The sequence below is a fragment of the Astyanax mexicanus genome, chromosome 16, assembly GCF_023375975.1.
Source record: "Astyanax mexicanus isolate ESR-SI-001 chromosome 16, AstMex3_surface, whole genome shotgun sequence".
NCBI classification, from domain to species: Eukaryota; Metazoa; Chordata; class Actinopteri; order Characiformes; family Acestrorhamphidae; genus Astyanax; species Astyanax mexicanus.
In genome coordinates this window covers 32065993-32090184 of record NC_064423.1, presented here as the reverse complement: position 1 = coordinate 32090184, position 24192 = coordinate 32065993, and the positions used below count along the sequence as shown (strand labels likewise).

The following is a 24192-nucleotide window of genomic DNA, read 5'->3' as shown; positions in this document are numbered from 1 at the left end:
AGAGAGGGGGAGAAAACGTAAATAAAGATCGCCGAGGAAGTGCGGCTACCTCTTATAAAACGAGGTGAAGGAGTAACTGAACAAAAGGGGCTTCCAAAGAAAACAAAACTGAACTTAGGTGCTTGTGGATTTAGACGCTGCTCCACCAGAGAGGGGAGGAACAGCGCGGGAGAGAGAAGGTAAACAAACCGCGTACCTCGCGGTGAGAAACACACACAGACACAGAGACTCGAGAGGGGCGGCAGAACAGAGCACACCGCTCTGCTCCACCAGACTAGAGACTAGAGATGGTGGCTGTGAAGCTGACTGCTCTACACAGCTACACCAAACTCGAAAGGAAAAAGGGATAGAGATAAAGAGCCGGGGCTCGCTCGGAAAACCGGCATAGATTCGCTCTCACGAGCTTCAAAGATCCAGCGCCGAGTGGCTAGTTGGCGCTGCTTAAGAGGTGTTGCAAGCAGGTGTAGGTAATTAGCAAATTAACCCTCGGCGCTGGCCTGGCGCGCCCTCCGTTGCCCTGGAGGATGCCTTGGTCGGCCACCAACCCTTACAAATCATTCTGTATATACTGTACTTTAAATGATTCAGTAACTACTATAAACAATTAAGTATCAAATGTCCTGTATATACTGAAACGTATTAAAACTCCAACATATGACTCAGCTCCTAGCCAGTAGAAAATATTCAGTAATTACTATAAACGATTATGTATATTTTACATATGCTTTTGTTCAGTAACTACAAAAAATATTTCAGCACCTACTATAATGGGTTCAGTAACTATTAGAAATGATCCACTATCTACTAAAATGGGTTCAGTATCTACTATGAATTATTCTGTATCTACTATAAATGAATCAGTAACTTCTAAAAACATTTAGAAAACTACAGAATGACTCATGTGCACATGTAATTGTAGTGCTTTAACCCCTGAAAATGATTCAGCATATGGCACAAATCATTCTGTATATACTTTAAATGATTCAGTATCGATTGTCCTATATATAGCTTTTTCTGTCTGAGCTTAAAATGGAAAGAAACAAGTAAACAAGAGATTTAAGTGCCTTTCAAATTTTAAAAACCCCCTTAAATGTGGAAAGTGCTAATATTTAGTGAGGAAATGTGTAATCCGTTGTGTTTGGGCACCTTTGTAGACACAATTAATGATTGGTCGACAATGAAAATTTGGGGTCGACAATTTTTTATAATCGATATTGTCGATTATATCGTCTAATCGTTGCAGCCCCAGATGGAAAAGCACCATATGTGCCAGTTCAGTCATTAGATGCACACCTGCGTAAACTGATAAGATCAGAGTTATTTAAAACTCATTCCTTCCAACCTGAGAACGAGGTCGGTCTTGCTCTCCTGGACTCCCAGCAGAAGCTACAATGCTGTTGTGAAACTAGTCTAAACTAGAGTTCAATACATTATTTTTTAAAACAGTATATTCAGTATATTGTGCCTTTTCTTACCAGATGTTTCCAAACTTCTCCAAAGACTCCACCAAATCAGCCTCCACCACTGACTCACACAGCCCCCGGACATGAACCACAGGGGATGGGGCAATCCGGTGGGTGTCATCCCCATTATCCTGCAGGCAAAGAGAGAGGAGACTCGTTAGCAGAGAAAATGTACCAAAACAAAGGGAAAGAAGAGCTGAGCATTAATGTTGTAGTGAAGGGCTGACGCTGACTACGGCTCAAGAGCATCAAAGCAGCAGAGGCTCTGTGCAGAGCAGACCGATGTGCAATGCATTACAAGCATACAAAAGAGCTGGTTATGTAAAGAAGTACGTGGCGAGCCCTGCAGGGGAGGAAAACAGAGGTACGGGGCACTGGTGTCAAAATGAAACCGCAGCGCTGACTGGAATACACAGCAGAATCGAAAACATACAGACTACTAACTGCTAAAAAACTACATTTCCCATGACAGCTACATGCCTCACTGAATGACACAGATGAGTCAACATCTCACAACTGCAGTCACCAGAATCACTCATGTGAACATAATATTGTAATGCTTTAACCCCTGAAAATGATTCAGAAAAAAGTCAAAATGATTCAGTATCGATTGTCCTGTATCTACAATGAATGATTCAGTAACTATTATAAATTATTAGGAGACAAGAGAATGACTAAATATTAGAAATTGTAAAGCTTTAACCCATGAAAATGATTCAGCATACAGTACAAATTATTCTGGATCTAATTTAAATGAATCAGTAACTACAATAAACGATTCAGTATCAATTGTCTTGTATATACTAAAACTTTTTAAAACTGCAACACAATTCAGTATCTACTATTAATGATTCAGTATCTACTATTAATGATTCAGTATCTACTATTAATGAATCAGTAACTACTATAAATGATTAGGAAACTGCAGAATGACTCATGCGAGTAAAAAAATTTAATGCTTTAACCAATAAAAATGATTCAGTATACAGTACAAATAATTCTGTATATACTTTAAATGATTCAGTAACTACTATAAACAATTCAATATCGATTGTTCTGTATCTTCTAAAATGTATTAAATCTATAAATCTATAAATGATTCATTAACTGATAAGATTAATTAACTAATTTATATTATACTGTATACTCTATAAAATAATCAGTTACTACTATAAATGATTGAGACACTATTATAAAAAAATAAGTTTAGTGTACTTTAAATGTTTCAGTATCTATTATAAATGATTCAGTATCTGTATCTGTACCTACTAAAACCTACTGGTATAAAAATTAATTAACTGCTATAAATATACTATTCTATACTATACTATTCTGTATCTTCTCTTAATGGATAAGTAACTACTATACACAATTGTCATGATGTATATTTTGTATATATTTGTATATAATGTATATATTTGTTTATTCAAATAAATCTTGCATAACTGATTTAGTATACTTTATACTATATATATTATAAATGTATAACAAATGAAAGCTACACATGATTCAGGATACAGTATGAATGATTCTGTATTTTTTTTATAAATTAATCAGTGTACATTATTAATGATTTATTAAACTGATGAAAAAATGCATGAGAACAATATGCAACCTTTTGTTTGGTGAGGAACAGAAGTTTGGGCCCACATAGAAGCCTACTGAAAGGGCCTAAAATTGAAAAGGTACTGAACGGGTTAAAATGTTATTAATCCTGCACTACATGAACAGCTGAATATGACCAGATAAATGACTAAGCAATAACGTAGTGCTAAAATCTCATCAGCTATAATCATCAGCATAATATAAACAAACCATGTTTGTGAACTTATTACAGATGCTGCAGTTATCAGCTTCAGCTATTTATTTGCAGTTTATCGTCAGAGCAATTACAGACCACATAAGGAGACTTTTCATCCCACTCTGGTGTCCTCTGCCGCATCCTCAGAGACACACAATAGAGCGAGCGGCTCAGAGGCAGCCAATTACGTCTCCTTGGATGTGCAACGCTGAGTGGCAGAGGAGCGGCCGCGGCATCGCTGCCTTTCTGTCCCTGTGAAGCGCAAAGGTCTGCAGTAATGCGCCTTAGAGGAGTCAGCGGACAGCTCTGCTTCACTTACACACACACACACACACACACACACACTACGCAAATCAGCAAAATCAGTCAGCGGTACTCTATTTACTACTACAGGGAACTGCATCACTTTACTCCTTATGTCAAAGAAAATACCCATCACAAACAGCAAACATAAATCAAAATGTAGAGAATATACTGAAATATCAAATGAATTCTCATACTTGTCCACAGATTCCAGATTCAGCCTATCAACCAAAAACGTTTAATATCTGCTGTGTGCTTCTTTAGTATCAAATGAGAGTTTTAGAATACTGTTAATAAGAAACGCAGAATATGGACGGCCTTCACTATCATCTCTGTAAATAAATGGCCATAATATTCATAGATTTTATCAGCATCATTCTATTTATCATTATATTTAGTTCATGCTACATTGAACTGCTTCAATTTAGTCTTCATGTGAAAGAAAATACCCATCACAAAAATGATGAGTTTCGTTGATTTTACCAAACTGAAAATCTCTGGAATACAATCAAGAGGAAGATGGATGATCACAAGCCATCAAACCAAACTGAACTGCTTAAATTTTTGCACCAGGATTTGCATAAAGTTAACTAAAAGCAGTGCAAAGATGCATGAAAAATGTGAATGAAAAAACAGGGTTATTCCACCAAATATTGATTTTTGATCTCTTAAAACTTTATGAATATGAACTTGTTTTCTCTGCATTATTTGATTTTTTTGTTTCTCATTTTCTGCAAATAAATGCTCTAAATGACAATATTTCTATTTGGAATTTGGAAGAAATGTTGTCCGTAGTTTATAGAATTAAACAACAATGTTCATTTTACTCAAACATTTACCTATAAATAGCAAAATCAGAGAAATTGATTCAGAAACTGAAGTGGTATCTTATTTTTTTTTCAGAGCTGTATCTGCATATAAAGATAAAGATGTCCAGAGAAATTGTTTGGGTGTATTGATAGAAATGGGATTGGTTAAATCAATGCAGTTTAAATTACAATAAATAAATAAAAAACCTTATACTGAGAGTAAAAACCTTGACAGGCGTTTTCATATTCTGCCCCTTTTAAGGGCATTTTGCCTGTAGAAACACTGTAATATAAGTTTATTGTAAATGTCTTGTGACAATAATGTATTTCTGTCACATTGCCCATTTCAAATCAATACTGTGTTTAAACCCAAAATATCTCAATATTGTTTTATAGATTTTTTTCCTCCCACTCCTGCTCTTCATAACCCTGCTCTCAAACTGCCACGAACAGAACAGAGGCTGCTATAAATTTCACATCAGTTACGTGTAAGCACTACATCACGTTCTCTGGCAGGCAACAAAAGATGGAACGTGTTGGGAGTTTTCGTCTGCAGCAGAAATTCCCTGTCTGAAAGACTTAACATTAATCCTTCAAACCCTTCTGACAGGACGGTTTCATATTCAGTCTCACATGAGTTTCTATATTAAATTGACTTCTGGGTGATGGATGCAGCGTCTTGCGGTGGAAAAAAGATAGGATCCAGTTCTGACAGGCTTTATCTGGTAATAGTCTTGGGTGTATAAACATGAGACTCTAAATGGGGCCTGACGACTGCTTTGGCAAAGTTATTATTCTCCAATTATGGAAGGGCATGAAAAGTCGAATTCTGAAAATGTTTGCGCTCTAAGGAAAGAGCCGGAGGATATAGAAGAAGGAAAAGTAGGTCTGGTGAGCCTGTCGTGATCATTATCATGTAACTTTTAACGTATTGTGCAACACAAACATGACGTCAATAATTTTGGTCACTCTGGATATTGCTCTTTGTGTTTAACTGCGTGTATTTTAGCAGAGATGTTGATTTTAGACGCTGTTCTCTCCTCTTATCTGCTCTGTGATGGAGGTGAGGACGGGTCAGCTACACACTCACAGAGCACATCATCAGTCAGTCAACTATTTTCCTTATCTGACTCAGACAGAACTCAGAACGCTGCTGTAGAATGTGTAAAATTAATGAGCCTCATAGGAAAGCAGAGTAAAGACTCGTCAAGTATAACCTGATACACACTGGGAGTCAAACAGCTTCATCAGCACAACAGGTGATTGGTCTTAATCTTCGGTCTGATCTTAATTTGGTTAAAAAGTATCAGAGATTAATGTATATATCCATATACTAGTGCCAGGACATTATTTTAAAATTATAATTAGGGTTGGCCGAAATTGCTCTAAAATAATATCCAATATTTTATAGTATTTTCACAATAACCATACTTTTGACTATATGATAAAACACTGAATACACTACAGCAACAAAAGGAAAATTTTATTTTATTATTGCATTCGATATGATATGGCACACCCCCTAACTAAGATATTAAAAAATACAAGAATTTTATGAGATTTGTAACAGAAGTCAATGATCCAGAATGTCATGATACTAATAATACACTCCAAATATCTCTATATATCCAGGAATAAAGTAAAATAAATGATACTATACAGATATAATCTCTAATAGTCTCTAGTAGATATATAATGGTAAATGAGAACAGTGTGAATTTTTCTTTTGCTAAAAAAAGCAAAAAAAGTAGTACCCTGACGTGATAATTAGGGGTATAATATCGTTCACAACATTCAAAAATATTGTCGATATTATTGTGCACTAATTACAATTAAATTGTTAATCACAATAATCCCTGGAACCTTATATTATTCACTATTCGTAGAAACAGTTACAGTGACCGAGGTCTTTTTCACGTGTAATGTGTGTGAGGGAAGTTGTGTATACATAGATATTTTTTTATCTCCTTGGATGTGTTTTTTAACATCAAGGTCAATGAAAAGGAAGCAGTTCTGTGTGAACATGTTATATTATGCTGTACAGTAAGTAAATTTCACCATTCCAACTTGTTTAGTCATTAATAAATTCATTGAATTAGTATGTAATTGTGTAATTGGTACGTCTATTTTCTGAACTGTTTTCATACATAAGGTGCATTATGCAACACTAGTAAGGAACAGGGGTGTCGTCATGTTTTCCTTCCAATTCAGTTGTAAAGCTAAGCCAAGTTAAGTAAACTAAACTGTAACTAAAAAAAAAACATTTTCCTTTTAAAGTAAAACGAGTGCTGGATATTAGATTTCCAGATTTTCACTACAGCTGGATGCAGCAATATTACCATTAGCAGCTAACCGTTAGCGCTAGCCGCCTGACAGCGCTTCACTGAGGAACTCTAAATGTTCCGGCAAGCCAAGGTTATATTAGCTAGTGGTTCGTCCCACGTAGCTTGTTTTATCACGGTAAACGCACGAGCTACAGTGTGATATACTTACCTCTGAACAACGAAAGAGCTAGCGCTTAGCGCGGTTAGCGGGTTATGCCAATGCTGCACCAGCAGTGCTAGCCAGGGTAATACTCGCCTCTAGCAGCTAATGCTAATACTGCTCCAGTCTTGAGTCTCGGTGCTGGAGAAACTTCACTGAAACTCCTGTATAACGCTGTACTTCAGCAGAATGGTTTTACTGCTACTTACAACCTGACTAGTAGAATTCATAAATAAGGCACATTATGGAAAATTAAAGAATTTTAAATGCGCTGTAAGGTAGGGCTGTAACTTTTTTTAATGACTAATAACTAAAAATGATTACAAATATTATGTTCTGTCTAACTGACACTAATACAAAGGTGTATATAAATAACCGTAACAAATGGTAAATAATCTGTAACAATGCAAACTTCACCAGTAATTACAGTGTTATTACATGAACAGTAAATGTGTAACTAAAGTGGCACTTTTCTAGTTTTCTGTAACTATTCCTGCAAAAGCCTTTCTAATTTGCCTCAGAAAAGTCTCACTAAAGCCTTAAAACATTTATTTTAATTTTCTTTTGTGTCTTTTATCCATGTTCTTTTTACGCTGTTTTTATGTAAAGCACTCTGAATTGCCGCAGTGTATGAAATATGCTATACAAATAAATAAAGTCTTGCCTTCATCTCATAAAAAACGGGTGTATAAAAGTGAGACTCAGAAGAGAGGCCTGACTACTACAATGGGACAGTTATTATTCTCCAATTATGGAAGGGCATGAAAAGTCGAAATATTAAAATGGTTTGTGCTCTACAGAATGAGTTGAGGGATTTAGATAGCAAAATAGCTGCTTGTGTACTACTAATCTAAATTATAAAAAGTCCATGAAGATATTCCATTTATATAAACCTTTTTCAGCCTCAGAAAGTCTCCAGCACGTTGGTAATTAGTTAAAGATCTAGGCCTGCTTTGTAGGTTTTTAGTTCAGACGGAGTTTGAGACAGGTAAATGCCTGCAGGGCTCCTCTATAGCCGGAAGAGAGAAAGCCTTTTAAAATTCATGGGCATGCGCTCGGGTCTGAAATGCTGGATGAATTCCGTTCTAGAGAGGAGAAAGTGCTCTTGTTCTCTTCTCTAGCTGCCTCCCCCCGCAATCCCACCCTCACTGAATGTCAGTTCTGTCTGTGGTTCAAAATGAGCATCCTCACCTGGTTCTGTACTTCACACCACAGACAGACAGTGAGCTGTCTCAACACCCCCACCCCCCGCAAATCAAAACACTCGCTCACTTTTCTCCTTTTCTTTTTATCTACTGCCTTCACTTCCTTCCTCTCCGTATGACTGTGTGTCTTCTTATCCCTCCGACAGGCAGGTTAAACGGCGTCAGAACAGCATTCTTCATTTATACTTTATTTATGTACAGAAATTAAGGCAAATGTTTTGTTTTAAAGAACATAGAGTCACTGTCCACATACTACGCTTCCTTTTTATTGACAAACAACACATCCACTGGAGGGCAGTTCTGAGTTAAAAGTTTCTGACAGCACTGTAATTTGCCCACAGACCTAAAAGCCTACTAACACCAGGTTCAAGCTTATTTTTTTTAACTTTACTCACATAATTGAAGTAAAATAAAGCATTCACCATCAATTATCATGGTACTACACTTAGCTTCAAAGCTATACCACCTTTTGGTATAAATTATAAAGAAATGCAGAATCATAGACACAAGCAGAGGCAACACGTTGAGATTTGGTCATAGGTTGCCAGGTCTGTATAGAACCTTCAAGGAGGATTGCCAGTTAAATACAAAACCCTCACTGGGGAAATTGTGACAATGGTTCTAAGGTCTGAAGGAACTCATGTGAGATCATACAGGAGAGAAGCTTTTGGGTTTAAGGTAAAACCAGCTGTAGTACTTACACACTGTTCTGTATTTAACTGCATATTATTAATTACACATAATTTATTATTAGAGTACACACTGATTGACATCCATTACAAGATAATTATTGCATTTTGTGAGTTTCAAACAAAACATTTTCAATCCTAAATTTCAACTTAAAAAAAAATATATATAAATATATATATATATATATATATATATATATATATATATATATATATATATATATATATTGGTAAAATTGTATTTTGTCTCATGAATCCAATACCGTGTCCCATCACACCTATACTAGATAGCAGTCTTGTTAACAAGTCATTTCCTGTATCCACTGTTTCAAATTAAAAGCATGTTTCAAAGTCTTGTAATTAAAATTCCTTGGCATTTAAATAGAATGATAATGTATTGTTATTTTATAATTAGAAAAATATATATTTTTAAGAACTGTTAAATCTCTCAACTTAAAAAATATTTATACTAAACTAAAAAGTAAATCAGAACATTAGATTAATTAGATTAATAAACATTCATCTTCAAATAGTACTGTGTGGTGCGAAGGGTGCGAAAGGTGAAAAAGATAAAAAAAAATGAGATCAGGTTTACCTTTAATTAATAAAGCAGCTTATCAGAAATCCGTTTTTTTATAACTATAACGATTTTTCCTCTTTTTTTCTCAGTTTGGTTGGCAGTATTTATCATGTTTTGTGAGAAGAGCTCCTTGTAAACATTTTTCACTTGTTTTCTTGTACAATAAAGGAGTACAGATATGGATACAGGACACACTCCTGTGGGTGCGCATCAATCTTGCACTGCAGTTAATCTCCATATGCGCTTCAAACCTGGCTGAACCTTGCCGTGTTAGCATGCGCTTCTAAAAGGCCAGAGCAACTGGACCGTTGGTAAAGCTAGTTTTACCAGTGACACTTCTATTAATCTATCTCTCAGCGCTTTTCTCTTTATTTTCTTTCCCGCGAGCAGCGGTGGGATAGAGTCGTGAGGGAAAGTGTCAGCGGCTGAGCCGGCGTCTCGCTGAGGGCTCCGCCATCCTTCCCATTAATCCACCATATAATCCACAGCAGCCAGCTCGGCCGATAAGGCGCAATGTCAGAGGAGGTTAACAGACTCTCCCTCGCCCCTCTCCCTCTGCAAATAGAGGGGGGGAGACGGGGGATGAAAGAGGGATGGGTGCTGGGAGAGAGCCTGGGCAAATAGAGGTGAATAAATATGCCGATAAATATTAGAGAATGAAAGGCCAAGACACCAGCGTTGGCCAGGATGAGCACCTGTATAAAGGCAGCTGGAATAGGCAAGCAGTGTGTGTGTGTGTTTATGTGTGTGTGTGTGTGTGTGTGTTTTAGAGAAAGACATTAAAGGTAGGCATGCAAGAAAATACTGATTTATCAAAGAATCGCAATGAAGACTGCAACAGCTAATCAATTAAATCAATTAAAATCAATTATTTAAAGAGTTGGCAAATCATTTAATAATCAATTAGTTGGGTCTATACTATTATACACATAAGTACAGGTGCTACCATCAAATGTGGGGCAATAAGCCAACCAATTTGTAGAAAGTTAGCATTGATTCTTTTTTTATCCCACTTAATATTCATAGAGCATGAGAACAAGATGTCTATAATTAATATATTCAGCTCACTCACAGTTAGCAAATAATCTAGCATTAGCACCCCCCCTCTCCTGAGTTTACTCATTCAGTGTCAGTAGAGTCTGCTAGAGAAGTTGAACAAGGTACATCTTATTCTTCAAATTATATCTAACACACGTTTAGCGAGATTTCCGTTCCACCTTAAATGTAGCGACTGTAAGCTACATTCAGAGTAGAGGCTGCTAGAGTAGTTGAACAAGGTACATCTTATTCTTCAAATTATATCTAACACACGTTTAGCGAGATTTCCGTTCCACCTTAAATGTAGTGACTGTAAGCTACATTCAGAGTAGAGGCTGCTAGAGTAGTTGAACAAGGCAAATCTTATTCTCCAAAATATATCTAACACGCATTTAGCGAGATTTCTGTTCCACCTTAAATGTAGCGACTGTAAGCTACATTCAGAGTAGAGGCTGCTAGAGTAGTTGAACAAGGTACATCTTATTCTACAAAATATATCTAACACACGTTTAGCGAGATTTCCGTTCCACCTTAAATGTAGCAACTTTAAGCTACATTCAGAGTAGAGTCTGCTAGAGTAGTTAAACAAGGCACATCTTACTCTCCAAAATATATTCACTATTTTTGTTCCACGTTAAACGGGTTGACAGTTAGCTACATTTAGAGTCAAAGAAAATCAACCTAAAAATGTTTTAATAACAAATTTGAAGCCTTTTTCAAAGTCTTTTCTGACTTTGACGTTTGGAGGAAGTATTTGGGAATCACAGTCAAGTGTATTTTATTTGTATTTTTATTACATACACTGCTGCTGAGTTTCATATATATATATATATATATATATATATATATATATATATATATATATATATATATATATTGTAACTCTCGGGTTAATTCTTCATGTAAACCCTAATATTTTTAATAACGGTAGGTTGAGTGTTTCTTATACAATTACAACATTAGTACAAAAAGGTTTGGTTTATTAAATAAAATGCTGGAAACCAAACGTTCCTTTTGTTGTTTTTATCAGATTAATAATCTATTCATTGAAAAAAATTAGTAACAGATTAATTGATTATCAAAACAATCATTGGTTGCAGCCCTAATCGCAACATTATAGCTTTCTACTAGGCTTCAAGCTGAGTGAGAGGTGTTATGAGGGTGTGAATTGAGTAACATGACGTATGAACGTAAGATTTGAGAAGTTTGTAATTTTGCAACACTGTGTTGCCTGCTTGCACAACTGGATGTTGCATATTTACACTTAATTTCATATCATATGTAACTGAAGGTCTAACGGAAGGGCTGAGCAGGGCTATTTTCAGTCTGCATGCTCTCTGCGTGTGACCAGCGTCTTCATCTTGTTCAAAACAGAAACAATCTACCTTGTTGCTTAACCACAGACAGCGACAGGCCTGTGCTACGCTTCAGATTAGCATCTAGGTTATTTTAAAACGTCATGGTAACGGTGCGTTAGAAAAAAACAATCAAAGGACAAATAAAGAACCTAAACTGGTTATTAAAATGTATAGTCAATGAGTATGACTGCTGAGAACAGTATGGAAAATGCATATTAGTTAAAGTGACAGTCCATAAGCTTTTGGTGAGAACGTGTAATTGCACTGAGTATGCTAAAAGTACCGTACTTTTAAAATGTGCATTGTGGTGCAGTCTCTTTTCAGAGTCAAATGAATCTAGTTGTTTTAGTGAAGACTCTAGTTTGCCAGCTCTCTTCAGTTCTATGTTTATTTGGTTTAATGTTGAGTAAATGAGGGGATGAAGACTAAGCTTGCCGTTCTGATTATTATCTGAGCATTAGCAGCACCTAGTGCTGGACGATTGGGCCAAAATTTATATCACGATATATTTCTTAATTTCGGTCAATACTATATAATTTTGATATCAATAAAAATACTGATAAGAATAAATAGAATGCAATGGAAATCTGTACCTACTACTGTCTGAAAATGTATTTTATTTTGTCTTTGAAGCCTCCTACTCTTACAAAAACTATAATACTTTAGAAATAAAAAGTCAAACAAAATCAATGCTCAATTTTATTTGCATACAGCAAAATACAAACATGGCATCCCTGTCAAACATAAACCTATAACCTATATACATATTACCAATATAAATAACTTTAAATTACAACAGAGGCTTCTTATTCTTTTGAAAATGAATGTAACAGATCAAAACAAAAGTGTTTCAACCAGGATAAAGAATGCAAAAAGCCTTCATATAATGGGACAGCATGGTAACACCCACACGTGTAGTAATATAAGTTGTGAGGTGTTATCTTGTCAGTGAGGCTAAACACTGGTCAGCATGCTCATGACAAGGCCTGACAGTGATGATTTATGTATACTTAGAAAAGTAAGTACAGATTTGTACCTAAAAGAGTACAAAGCTTGTCGCTGGGGCTGTACCTTATATTGAGGTACAAAAAAATGACCTTTCAGTGAAATATGTTTGTGCCAGTAAAGATTATAAAATTATAAAAATTATCATCAACTGAATATGTATCAAGAACTTGATGATCCAAAATTGTCTGGCTTTCAAATGAAAAACATGCAATTAAAATATATATTGTTTATTAGTACAATGATACAAAATACTGAATGTACCCTTTGTCTGGTTAAATGGTACAAATTTGAACTTATTGCTGTTAGGAATTACTTTGTACTTCAGAGGGAACACATCTGACCCTGTAAAGACCAATATTGTACCATTGAAGGAGTGTACCTCTGAGTACAAAAAAGTACTCATATCGTACCTGTTTTTTAGAGTGTAATCCAATCCAAACTGTAATATTGATAACATATTTGTCTCCTCAAAAATTTTGTCCATAAATGCATTGCAAAGTTGCTCACAGTGGACATGATTTCTACTGATAGACTAGGCCATAAATGTTTCTTGGCGGTTACCTGTATGTTTATGCATGTTTTCTGGCTGTGACTCCCAGTCAAACAATTTTGGAGGTTTGTAATACTTACATTATCTTCTCTATTGGACCAGAACCTTCATTTTTCCCCAGCTTTATTTTTTGCATGGAGAGAATTCTGCTCTAAATAGTAATCTTAAAATTTGGGATTGAGCACAGTGTATTTTTAAAACCGGTGTTGCTGCATTTCTTTTCTGGATGTTCTCATACTGGAGTGAGTTACTAGCAGATTACATCAGGCTGCTAGGGCAGCCACTGAGTAGTGGTTCAGGCATGGTCCGATGTTATAGATTTAGTTAAGGATTTGTCTAATCAAACATAAAGCTGTGTGCAATGCAAAATTCCAACTCATTTCATTTCATTTCATTAATTTTCATTCGTTAACTATATAGCTTACTTTTATTATCCTACTGTGTTTATATTTAGTTTTATTATTAGCTTTATTTTTTGTCCAGCTCATTGATTACCAGTGATTATCAATGTTTTCGTCTAATCTTTTTTCTATAAAAAATTTAAATTATTCACAAAACATACTGCTTACATACAACCTTAAATCAAGTTAGGATTTTATGGGGCATGAAAAGTGCAAATAAGAAATAAATACAGTGTTTTTTACATTTACCACATATTTTATTTGATTGCAGACAATATGCACCCAATATATTTCATGTTTTCATCTGCTCAACTTCATTTAATTTGTTTATACTCATTAATTCCTGCATCTCAAGCCTGTAACACATCCCATGCAAAATTGAAACAGTAAATAATTACCCTCTTTATAATGTTGTGTTATGCAAGTTATGCACAATATATCGTTTAAGCATCGTCATTGTGATGTGCGCATGCGCGATAGTCACATTGCAGGACGTGTGATGTCACTTCGGGCAATTAAATCAAACACGTCATGTTGCAATGTTTTGATTACTGACACAAGAAGTAGATACACAGCGCTGTCTCTGTGTCTGTGTGAGTGACAGGGTGCTGCTGCCTGCCTCCCTCCACATGGTTGGCACGTGCTTGTGCACAAGCATGTGTTGAAAGCTGTGCACCTAAGTCCAGCACAGTTTCGCACAGATATTTCCAGTTACAGCTGTATTAATGCTTTTAATCACAGAAAAATGCTCTTATTTACCTTTTAAAAAGGCATTTAAATGCCTGATTCAAAGGGTCAATTACTGTTGTTTTGCTGTTTTCCTCAGGTTTTGAGTTGAGCTTGGCGCTGACTCAGCTCTTGATTGGTCCGGATGCGAGACAGCGTGCGGGTGGGGGTGGGGTTGGTGACGTAAGGGGCCCTGCATTGTTTAAGACAATGGGATATATATCGTAGAAAAAACGAACATTTGCAGCGAAAGAGCTAACAAGAAGGCCTGCAAAACAGCCTTCGTCTTCTCTGATATAGATCAAACCACAGCAAAAACAGCAGTGCAGTAGGACAGGAAAGAAGACGTCACCCCTCACCACTGCTCACGCCTGCTCCTATCCAGTACCCCTGCATGAAGCCTGCAAACAGCACCAGGACACCAGGACAGCACTGACTGTGAGGAGTCAAACAACGGGTCGAGTGAACGCACACAAGCAACCCAGCAGTGGGATCTGCCTTTATCCGTGCCAAGAGAAGATAAACACAGAGCACAGACTCTGCTGTAAAAGAGAGAAATAAACAGAACTGAAGCCTCTTGCTTCACTTCCTGAGGTGGTCAGTGTATGACGTGAACACTGTTGTGTTGCATAGCGTTGCATTGGATACACACACAAAAAAAGCAGAAGTGAAAACTGTACGTAATTATGTCAGAATACTCAACACAATTATCACCTCCCGAATCTCTGCACCTTCTCTGAGCACCACGGCCTTCAGTTTGGAATAAACTCCAGTAAACGGTTCCATTCCTGCAGCTACTTTTTGGGAATCATGGGACACCAATATATACATATACATATGTACCTTTAAATATTAAACCCTTTAATACTGACTACTTCTGCCTTCTCCTTTACCTTGAGTATCATCAAACTTATATTTTTAGTAATACATTAAATAAGAGTACATTAATTAACAGCACTTACAACTAAATGTCTCAACTAATTAGACCCATCATGATACTTACATTATCGACTAATTGCCCAATAAATAGACTGGTCTCAATAATATTTGATGAATGTGATATCTATCGTCTAGTGGTGTGACAAGATTAAAACGTGACGATATTTCTCGTCAAGCTTTAACCGGTCTCGTGGGAAAAAAAATATTTAGTGTGGACTTTTTAAGTGGGATCTGGCAACACAGCAGGAGTGCAACTACGTTCTGTTTGTGGTGTATGCAAACGTAGTATCAGCGCCCCCGGTGGGAGGTGGAGGAGATACTTCTGTCATTACTAGCCCAACGTGCTCCGCAAAACCAGCAAGCTGATTGGCTGTTTCTCCTGAGAGAAAATTTATTTGGGGCTTTCATTTGGCGCCCCCTTTAGTGCAGCGCCCTAATGCGTCGCATAGGCTGCATACCCCTTTTTAAATTGTATGTCTGGCTGCATTTTGGATTTAATAAACGGTAACAGAGAGAGACCAACAAGACACAAAACATATGTAAATACTGTAAGTAAATCCTACACGTGACTGTTTTATAGGCAGCTGTACTAATCCCTTAGCTCTGTACTGTATTTTAAAAAAATGTTCTGTCTCTGTTTGCCCTTCAAGCATAGTCTTAATATGACTGGTTATGGTTATGCATAATTAAGTTACAAGGGATTTAGGAGAAAAAAACACAAACCATTGGCTTAATATGACTGGTTGTAATTTGCACTTATTGTTTGAACTATATTTAATCTAGAAAAGTTTTATTTTTATTTTTTATTCTTATTCTTATTTCTATTTCTTATAAAATCAATGTGTGAGAGAAACCAGTCTGTTAAGTTTGCGTTATATGATTTTGTCAAATAAAACTCTAGTTTTCAAGCCATTTTTTATTTTTGAGGTTTTCTTAAAAATTTTATTTTTAAATCTCGTCTCGTCTCGTTCTCGTGAACCCAGTATCGTGTCTCGTCTTGTCTCGTGATATTAGTGTTTCGTCACATCCCTACTATCGTCTATTGTGTTTATTTGTATGTTTGTTCTCATATGTAACAGTGAACAGTATTTTAGCCAGTCATGCAATTCTAGACCGATATTTCAATAACTGCGACTCCATACTCACAGTGTGGACAGACTGCAGGAGGTGAAGAAAAAAAGTATATATTCCTAAATTATATATGATTTCATTTATGATTAATTAAAATGTTGTATTTTAAGGGGTATAAAAGCTTTGCCATGCTTTTCTATTATCATTATGTCAGTGGCATTTAAATAGTCTTTAAATGACAATTATATTGTTTATCATAATGATGTCTGTGATGATATATCTAGTTAATCATAACATTTTTAATCATAACAGTTTTTTTAACTAATGTCTCAATTCATTATTTTTCACAACATTCTTAAGCACTAACATTTAGTAGTGTTTAATAATCTTTTAACCAGTGTAGTCCCAACACACAGGCAGTTAAGCCATAGCTTGTCTTCAATTTTTTTCAGCAGAACAGAAAATCTGTATTGCTCATTAATTATCTTTATTCCTTTTTTTCAGTGTAATTTCAGAGTACAGCATGGTTCAGATCAGCAGATCCTGTGCTTTTTCAACATTTCTGATTCACAGGGTGCCGGATTCTGCTGAACTGAGAGCTTATATGTAGACAGAACTCTGCCTCGGGGCTGCGGTTTACGTGAGCACCCATGCTGCAGAATGTCAGACGGACTACTTTGGTGCAGTGTGAGCACACAATTCGCACGCTTTGCTTGTTCAAAAAGAATGATTCAAGAGTGCAGCGTAAGTTATCAACAAATAGGGCTGGGCGATACTGAAAAATAAAATATCAATATCCTTAAAATATATGAGCAATTTTTGTCCCATAATTGTAACAAACAGCTTATCTTCTACTCAGAATATATATATATATATATATATATATATATATATATATATATATATATATATATATATATATATACATATATACACACTCCAGTCTTATACACTGTTTTTGGATAACTTTATGCCACTCCTGGTGCACATTTATATACCATTTAATTCCGGCTCTCTTATGTACACATGGGCAAGTGAATTTTCTTGGCTCTGTACTACGTGTATAGACCAGTCCTCATTTCAAAATACCATTAAAATGATAACACCATATACAACAAGATTTTATTATTATACCACACAACTAGAGGTGGGAAATATGATGATATTTTATTGTATTTTATTGCATCTCCTTATCGATAACATAAGCATATTGGGTATAAAAAAATCAGCACATAAGAAACACTGCCCCAACTGTACATTTCATTAAAAGGAGTGTAATTAATCGTGTTTAATTGGTTGAGGTGCAGCGAAAACTAAATGGAAATCAATGTGCTATGCACAGGAGACCATTCAGTAGTTTTTAAGAACCCTACTTCAGAAACCAAGCCTGTCTTCTCAGCTGTATCTTGGGTCAGGGATCAATCAGATGAGTAAACTTAATTTCACTTCTTACTATTCCTTTAAGTCTTTAAAAGAATTCTCACTGAAGACTCCCTTATTGCTGCAGTGTCATCTAGGAGTAGACTCGAGACATACCCAGCTCTAAACGTATCCAGGAAAGATGAAACACGACAACACTTTGCCCTTGTTTACAACTCCCAGCAGCACAATCTGAATCACAAAAGCACTCTGCGGTTGGAAAAAAAAAAAAAAATCAACCCTAGATTCTCCAAAATGCCAAGCAGAAAAACAACTATCTTGGCACTCGACGCTTCTGCAAAGATGAGCAAAGATGCAGAAGCGCACAGGTTGACCTTATTTCCGGCAGCTGCAGACGAACGAGCGATGCCTTTGTGCTGGAAATCCTACTGTGCTGAGGGACCACATGTCATCACACCCCCAAAAGTACAAGAGATCACACACTGGGAAGCTTAATTTAGATAGTCAGGGTTTAGACAGTCTTGCTACCTCTTACGTCACATTTAAGAAGAGGAAAAAAAAAAATGAAACGCCGTGTATGCATGCATGTGTGCATGCAAGTCTGTTTGTGTACTTTTAGGCTGCACTAAAACTGATGACTGACTAACAGGATGTGCTCCAATGAGTCAAAGGGGAGGGGCGGTGTAGTGATTTTTATTTGGTCCATTATTGAAGACGTAAAGTCTCTCTTGGTGGAATGAGCTACGCGAAAAACCCACGCCAATGTAGGCTGCTACGTAAAACTACCAGAGATCCAGAAGTCCAGAGGTCAAGGAGGGGGTTACCAGCACTGTAGTAGCAAACTTCCACCAAGTTCCAAATAAATTAGAGCCAGAAAAAGAGGAAGTCAGAAAAGCTGAAGTAGAAAAAATCGAGTAAGGAGGCACGAGGTGGCCTCATGTGTGCTTCCTTAAATTCTGCTTAAATATAAGGAACTTCCACGACAGCTCGACTCTACTGTTTTGCACTACTGTTTTTACAGGTTCTGTTTATACTGGTACTGTAATTCCCTCTTTAATTCCCTCCATCATATCTAACTGGTACACTCTCACTCTTATATGTTGCACTATTGTCTTGTGTCTCACATTTGTCTGTATCTGTTACCTTGTTGTCAAATCATCCACAAAATGTTTTATGTGACAGGTCTATTGACACTAGTTAAGCTAATTGTCCCTGACTCTATGACTGAACTTTACCAGCGGCCCTTCTCCTTAAAATGGTCTTAAGCCTATATTCATTCAACGTACTCATGAAAAAAATGCGACAAAATCTTGACCTCCTATACAACAATTCCCAAGAGCTTGATTTTGATCATAGGAGGACTTTGCAGATGGAAAAACCACCCAAGATCCTAACAACAGCAATGAGAACTTTCAAACATCTAAATACTGCAAACAGATTTTTACATTAGAGCAAAAGAGGACAGAAGACAGCTAAATCTAAATATTGAAAAAGACTAATGGAAATGTTTTTTTTTTTCAAATAAATTATATTAAATATATTATATTATATATATGGCACCTCTGGGTGTCCAGTAATATTACATTCCATTAGTTTCATTCTTATTGCTTGATAACAGGTATTTTTTGTGCATAAGCTGCATAATAAACTCATGTCAAATGTTTTCCCAATACATTCTACTCCACACAAGAGCCAAACTCATATATATTAAAGCAATGGAAATCCTCTTATTTCCCTATCTGTATACTATATGCACATATAGTGCAATCATGATACATAGCTTTTTAACAATTGTTTTTAACATTGTGAAACAATTAATGGCCATTTTTATCTGAAAAAAATGTCTCTGCACTGCTCTGCCAGAACTGTCTGGTGTGTTTGTGCTCCCAGACAGATTTCAGCTCTTATTACAGGGGCCACAGATTAACAGCCATAACAAAAAAAAAAAAACGAATGCTATTAAGTAAAATGTTGATTCTGCTAAAAGCAGACTGAGTTAAATCTTTCTATTCTACAGGTGATAGGTGAGTAGATGCCTGGCTAAAAGCTAACTCAGCCAATCATCTACAATCTCTTTCAGTGATGTAACCACACACCACACTAGGGGGACACCAAAAAGGCAGCACCACACATATAAGCACCAAAATAAATATCAAAATAAACTCCAAAGGATTAGCTGTGCTAGACTACTGTATGCTAGGCTAGGCTATGCTATGCTATGTGGCTACTGTGACTTGTTGTGGTGCTCTAAACCATCTTATTTTCCTATATTCGATAGGAAAAATAGCTATAGCAACACTGTTCAGAATTGTTACACTATAAGACAAGTTTTCAGACAAGGTTACGGTGCATGTGTGAGTAATCCAAAACGAAAGCCAAATCTGGCAACCTATGAGCACGAACACACGCAGGGCAGTGCACTCATCAGTACGTGGTTTTGTAATAAACAGACAGGGAGGATGAGTGCAGAGTTCAGCGCTAGATCCGCAGGGGAAAGTCATGCTTCGGCCCGCACCAAAAATATCCCCCTGCTCAGGGTGGGGGGCTCCAGGGGGCCTCAGCTGCCAGGACCAACACGGAGGAGGTGACAGCCCTAGTTGAGATGGACAGCCCTGGGCGCTGTCGCTCACAAGCAGTGCGGGGCTCTCCCGCTGTCACTATGGTAACAGTTCTATCCTTTCTGGCTCGGAGCGAAGGGCGGCTGAGGATGGAGGGATGAGGTTCTGTTGGGCGGATGCTTGAAGAGCGGTGACGGTCCTGTTTATGCGTGTGCGTGTGAGTAATTACCCCATTTTCCATATTCACTCATCCGCTCTCGCTGCTGTTAAGAATGCTGATGTAACTACAAGGCATTTACATGCAGAGAGCTCCGTCATCTGGAAAAACGTTTTTCTTTCTTTCCTCCCTCTCTCTCTTTTTTTGCTCCGAGACTCTAATTAGGCCTGGCCTTGTCTTTTCTACAATGAACACAAAGCGCTTAAACTTCGAGGGGGTCAGGCATTACACAGACCGGGATGATGTGGTGAATATGGTTCAGTGCTTAAATGTCGCCTACAGTGTTGTTATTTATTATCTTTTTTTTTTGTTTTCCAGCTTATCACACTATATCACCAGCGCTGGGAGGGTGATGGCTGGCATGTGCTTCCATGTACGTCAAGAACCAACACATCTTCTCAAAGAACTGCTGTAACAACATCACTGGAAAGCTCAACACGCTTGGAGGAGAACACTGACCCTGCGTTCACACTAGAATGTGACGTTTGTCGTTTGTGGGCGTGTCAAAGCTCAACGCGCGCGTGTATTATGGTCCAACTTCCTTTAAAAAAAAAAAAAGGCACAAAAAAAGGTATTGCTTCAATGGCACTAAAAAAAAAGTATTAAATATGTGTTTGTATTTAATATGTATTTGTTAGCTAAATTAAGATCACTAAAATGGTTAAAATAATTTGATTTTATTAAGACATGGTGAATGCCTATATAAATATATATAAATAACATTCACCATCCAGTTTTTTTTTTCCCCACTTAGAAAATATACATTTCCGAGGGAAAATATAGTATAAATATGAGGAATTGCTTGGCCACTTTATAGCTTTCTAGACTCTTGGTGATTTCTGTGTGGTGGTAAGAAAATGCAAAAGGAACCAAAAGTTCAAAGAGAAGAAGCTTGAGGACCTTGGACCACCTTGTATGTGATATATTTAAAGAAATGCTAGGAGCCAATCAGGTTAGAATGTTGAATAATTCTTTGCATAAAGTTGAGAAAATTTCAACTCTGTGTCGCTTGTCGTTTTGCCTCTTTGTTGCCTCTCGCGTCCTGCCACAGGAAACCAATGTTCACCTGTCGCACTGTCGCCAGTGTAAACGCAGGGTAAGCACCAAACACAGCTAGCATTGTGCTAAATGGAGGACCATAGATGTAGTAGAGCCATGCTACCCATGCACCCAGAGACAGCAAGGCCCCCTGTGATGTCTGTGACTCCCAGACACAGATGGCTGTGTAGTCACCGGGGATTAATGCTTAAAATGTCTGCGCCACACAGGAGCCATGAATATTGTGGCAGAAATATTGTTTTATCTGACATTCAGATCTCCACACTGCTGTTTTTAACAAATCTTATGCTATAGATTTAAAAGTATATGGTTTAGGTGGTGAACAAAAGACACAGTTAAAGGTGCCTTAACCAGGAGGAAGACAGCAATAATCAAACCTGCACTGGCAGTTCACCAACTCGAACCATTAAAACTAACAAGCAGGCGTCAGTAGCAACGAAAAGCCAGGTTCTAGTGGCAGAATTACATGCATGAAAGAATGCATTAAATTCAACAGGTCTGATGGTAAAAAGGACAAGTTACAGCCAAAATACAATATTTTGTGACCAGGGGAACTGGGCAATTATTAATGGCAACATCATGAAACATGGACACTTGTCCTTAGTATCACAGTTTTAGTGTTAAACAACATAACTTTTAAAATAACTTAATTTTTTTGTTTAATTTCATTTAAACGGGTCAATTAGCCAAGGAATAAAAGAGAGGATTTGAAATGAACACAATAATGTTAAAACATTAAATTAAAAAAATAATAAATAAATATATGTGTATACAGTGTAATTTTTTTTTTGTCAGGAAAAAACAAACCATAATTTGTAAGGGGTGAAAACTTGATTAAATAAAATTATATTAACTAAGCTAAAGATAATGTTTGTTATTGTTCACACTTTTAATGGTTAAAAAAAGAGTTACAACAACCCTATGTACATACAGCTCTGGAAAAAAATAGAGACCACTTAAACATGACGAGTTTCTTTGATTTTACCAAATTTAAAAACTCTAGAATATAGAGGACAAGAAGTGGTATGAAGTTATCCAAAAGCAGTGTGGTGGAGAACATGCCAAGATGCATGAAAACTGTGAATAAAAACCAGGGTTATTCCAGAGCTGTATATAGTGAACACATTTCTATAAGCTGTCGATAAAACCTTAATTTAAATTTTATTAATAGTGTATGCATGTGTTATGTACTGTCGCAGTATAACTATCTATAATGTTTAACACTATTAAAACCGTGAACTTTCGTCAACGAGACCTTTAAAGACATCAGATTTCCTCTACTTCACGAGGTGAAAACGAGGGCAGGTAGTGAACAGTTATCTGGGCCAGTCCCCTCTGCCTCTCCAGACAAAGAAAAAAAAAACCCGCGGCTCACAATGACGGGTCAGGACACCAGCAGCAGCAAAAAGGTGCAGAGAGTGCAGAGCAGGTAGCTGTTCCGGCGGATGATTGTAGGTGTCAGGAGGAAGGGCGAGTGTGCTTCAGGACTGGAGAGGATGGATTGACACTGACACACAGTGACACGGCAATCAGCCTTCCGGGCCGGCTGGCGCAGTGAGCGGGAACAGCTTAGACAACCATGACCATCACAGACAAATTTAGCCCTTTTGGAGGAAGCGTCGCGCTGCAACAGCCTCCTCTGTCTTTAGCGCGGGTCAGACGGTCAGCTTTTAATAGGAAGCGTTTGATTAAGAGCGCAGAACAGGGCAGAGAGTCAGAAATAAAGATTACAGGGTCAGTCCGTTCTGCCGCATAAGCAACCCGAGTGCCACATTAATCAACTCATCAATTATATTATGAAGTGATGGAGGGGGGGAGGGGGGAGTGAAAGAGTGGCTGGGAGAGGCCTTTCTGATGCAGACTGGGTTTATTCATTTATAATAATGACCTTTATGCTTCTACACAGCTCATCTTTGACGGTGCTAAAGGACGACAGACAGAGGTAGAGAGACAAAGGTAAAGAGAGGCCTTGACTAGGGGTGTGCCATATTGTAATCATACTAACATACTAACTGAATCATTATTACAAAAATACCCTGAAATATTGTGATTGTGATCATTTTAGGGCAATATCAACCACCTCTAGCTTTGACTGACTGGCTGATTGTTTCCAGTTGAGATGTCACCATTCATTGACTGAATCTGATTTCAATTTGGGTAAAAACAGACTTTCCAGTCATGTACAGCTTGTTTACTTGCTGTTTTTTAGCTCCCTATTAGCTGTCCTATTATTTTTTACAATTATTTTTTGCTATATGTTTTGGCTTATTTATTTGGCTAGTAAGAATGCAAAAAAAAAATTGTATAAATAATTAAGAATTAATCATTTCAAATATGTGAAAAGACAATGATTTATTTTGACTGAACAATGAGTTTATTTTAAGACACAAAAGGCTTTATTAGTATTGTCTGCTGGGATGTTAAAAATGTTCAGTGTTCAATAAATGTTTTTAAATTAAACTGCAGTTTTGTAATAGCCTTTTCTTTAAAAAAGCAAGAACAACTGGTAATTCCATTGAATTTATGTAATGGTAAAAAAAGTGACAAAATAAA

General features: G+C 36.9%; 1 protein-coding gene across 2 annotated transcripts in view; it reads right to left on the bottom strand.

Annotated features, from left to right (window-relative positions):
• The window catches only part of LOC103037955 (heterogeneous nuclear ribonucleoprotein L-like), a 108771-nt gene that overhangs the window by 50269 nt on the left and 34310 nt on the right, over positions 1-24192 (bottom strand). For both annotated transcript variants that reach the window (XM_049465527.1, XM_049465528.1), the window contains exon 2: positions 1476-1594. In XM_049465527.1, the coding sequence (XP_049321484.1) occupies positions 1476-1594 (119 nt within the window). The remainder of the gene's footprint in view (positions 1-1475; positions 1595-24192) is intronic.